The sequence below is a fragment of the Abrus precatorius genome, unplaced genomic scaffold (assembly GCF_003935025.1).
Source record: "Abrus precatorius isolate BTA unplaced genomic scaffold, Abrus_2018 Scaffold151, whole genome shotgun sequence".
NCBI classification, from domain to species: Eukaryota; Viridiplantae; Streptophyta; class Magnoliopsida; order Fabales; family Fabaceae; genus Abrus; species Abrus precatorius.
This window is the reverse complement of record NW_020874349.1, coordinates 1-2563: the sequence shown is the minus strand read 5'-3', so window position 1 is coordinate 2563 and position 2563 is coordinate 1. Positions and strand designations below refer to the sequence as shown.

The 2563-nt window shown below is 36.7% G+C and overlaps 1 protein-coding gene across 1 annotated transcript; it reads right to left on the bottom strand.

The window, feature by feature from the left end:
- Window positions 1-1045: 1045 nt before the first annotated feature.
- Window positions 1046-2558, bottom strand: LOC113857032 (ATP synthase subunit beta, chloroplastic; the record flags this gene model as incomplete). The annotated part of the gene is made up of 2 exons (XM_027488701.1): window positions 1046-1472; window positions 1538-2558. Coding segments are annotated over 2 exons (1371 nt in total), but the record flags the coding sequence as incomplete, so codon positions are not given.
- Between the last annotated feature and the right edge of the window lie 5 nt (window positions 2559-2563).

Here is a 2563-nt window from a genome sequence, read left to right as displayed (position 1 = left end):
TTAGTATTTAGTAATAGTATTAGTAATGAGAGATATTGGATACTAAATATTATTAGTATCCGTAGAAATATTAGGGCTATACGGACTCGAACCGTAGACCTTCTCGGTAAAACAGATCAAACTGATTATTATCGAAATGATTTGAATTGTTTTAAAAACCCAACGTGCATTTTTTTCTTGCATTGGGCTTTTTCATTAACTGATAGAAATAACAGTTAGTCCACTATCTTTTTTCTTGACAGAAAGAATAAAGATATGATTCCTTGTGCTCTGATTTTTGATTTGGATTACAATCTAAGAGCACTACCAAAGTGTTTCAAAGAAGGGTTATCCTGACATAGGTCTGCTTCTAGCCTAGATCAACTTAAGTTAAATGGATTCTCTATCTACCCACTAAAATGAAAATATCAAATAGGAAATGAAACTTCATACACCTTAAAGTTCATAAGATAGGAACAAAGGATAATTTTATTTGAGGTTCCTATACCCATTATGCTTAGCATTGAAGAGGAGTGAGTATTGACCTTATCAATATCTCAAATCAATAATGGATTCTATTTTACGTCTAAATCCTTTGTCAGGCTTTTGTTCTCTTGTTCCTTAAAATGGAGTAAGACATGGATTTATTAATAATAAGATAAACTCTTTTGATTACAAGACGGACTCCTCTGAAAAAAAACATTGGCGCGCGTGTAAACGAGGTGCTCTACCTAACTGAGCTATAGCCCTTGTGCTTTTAATACATATTTTATCATATTATGTAGATAATTTCTTGTCAAGATGAATATTACATGATCCAATCCCTTTGATATTGCGTTGGTATTGCTTATAAGTAATATTCGATTTATAATCTATTGATCTGATCGATAGAGACTCTTTTTTTTTTTTTCTATTTGGGGTGATAAATGACCTACTTAACTCAGTGGTTAGAGTATTGCTTTCATACGGCGGGAGTCATTGGTTCAAATCCAATAGTAGGTAAGGTATAGTTAGAACTTATTAGATACCAGAGTCAATGGTATCTAATAAGTTGTTCTATTCACCTTTTTTCTATCTTTTCTTACTGTTTTATTGAATTTTTATTTATTTCTTTTTTTAGAATTATTCGGACGTACCAACTTGTTACGAAATCATATTGATAGCCTCTACTCGTGTTCTAGCTCGTCTGAGAGCTAGATTTGCCTCAATTGTTTGTCTCTTGCCTTCAGCCTTATTCAAATTAGCTTCTGCTATTTCAAGAGTTTGCTGTGCTTCTTGTGGATCAATGTCACTACCCTTCTCCGCATCATTTACTAAGACAGTGATCTCATTATTGCCTATTCTAGCAAAACCGCCCATGAGAGCCATCGTTAACCATTGGTCGTTAAGGCGTATTCTCAAAATACCTATATCTACAGCTGTGGCAATAGGCGCATGATTTGGTAATACTCCAATTTGTCCGCTATTCGTAGATAAAATGATTTCCTTCACTTCTGAATCCCAAACAATTCGATTGGGGGTCAGTACACAAAGATTTAAAGTCATTTCTTCAATTTGCTCTCCATTTCTAAATTCACAGCCTTCGCAGTAGCTTCATCGATATTACCCACTAAATAAAAGGCTTGTTCAGGAAGACCATCTAATTCTCCAGAAAGAATCAATTTAAACCCTCTAATTGTTTCTGCTAGACCAACATATTTCCCCGGCGAACCGGTAAATACTTCTGCTACGAAAAAGGGCTGTGATAAGAAACGTTCAATTTTTCGTGCTCTTGCTACGGTTAAACGATCCTCCTCGGATAATTCATCCAACCCAAGGATAGCTATAATGTCCTGAAGTTCTTTGTAACGTTGTAAAGTTTGTTTAACTCTTTGTGCAGTTTCATAATGTTCTTCACCAACGATCCGAGGTTGGAGCATAGTTGACGTTGAATCTAAAGGATCCACTGCTGGATAGATACCTTTGGCCGCTAATCCTCTTGATAGTACAGTAGTAGCATCTAAATGTGCAAATGTCGTGGCAGGAGCAGGATCGGTCAAATCGTCTGCAGGTACATAAACTGCTTGAATAGAAGTTATGGACCCTTCTTTGGTAGAAGTAATTCTTTCTTGTAAAGAACCCATTTCAGTACTAAGGGTGGGTTGATAACCCACAGCAGAGGGCATTCGACCCAATAAGGCAGATACTTCAGATCCTGCTTGGACGAAGCGGAAGATATTGTCAATAAATAGAAGTACGTCTTGCTCATTGACATCTCGAAAATATTCCGCCATAGTTAGGGCAGTTAAACCAACTCTCATACGAGCTCCGGGCGGTTCGTTCATTTGACCGTATACTAGAGCTACTTTTGATTCTGCAATATTTTGTTCATTAATTACTCCGGATTCTTTCATTTCCATGTAAAGATCATTTCCCTCACGAGTACGCTCACCTACTCCGCCAAATACGGATACACCTCCATGAGCTTTGGCAATGTTATTGATCAATTCCATAATGAGTACCGTTTTACCTACACCAGCTCCACCGAAAAGTCCTATTTTTCCTCCACGGCGATAAGGGGCTAAAAGATCTACTACTTTTATTA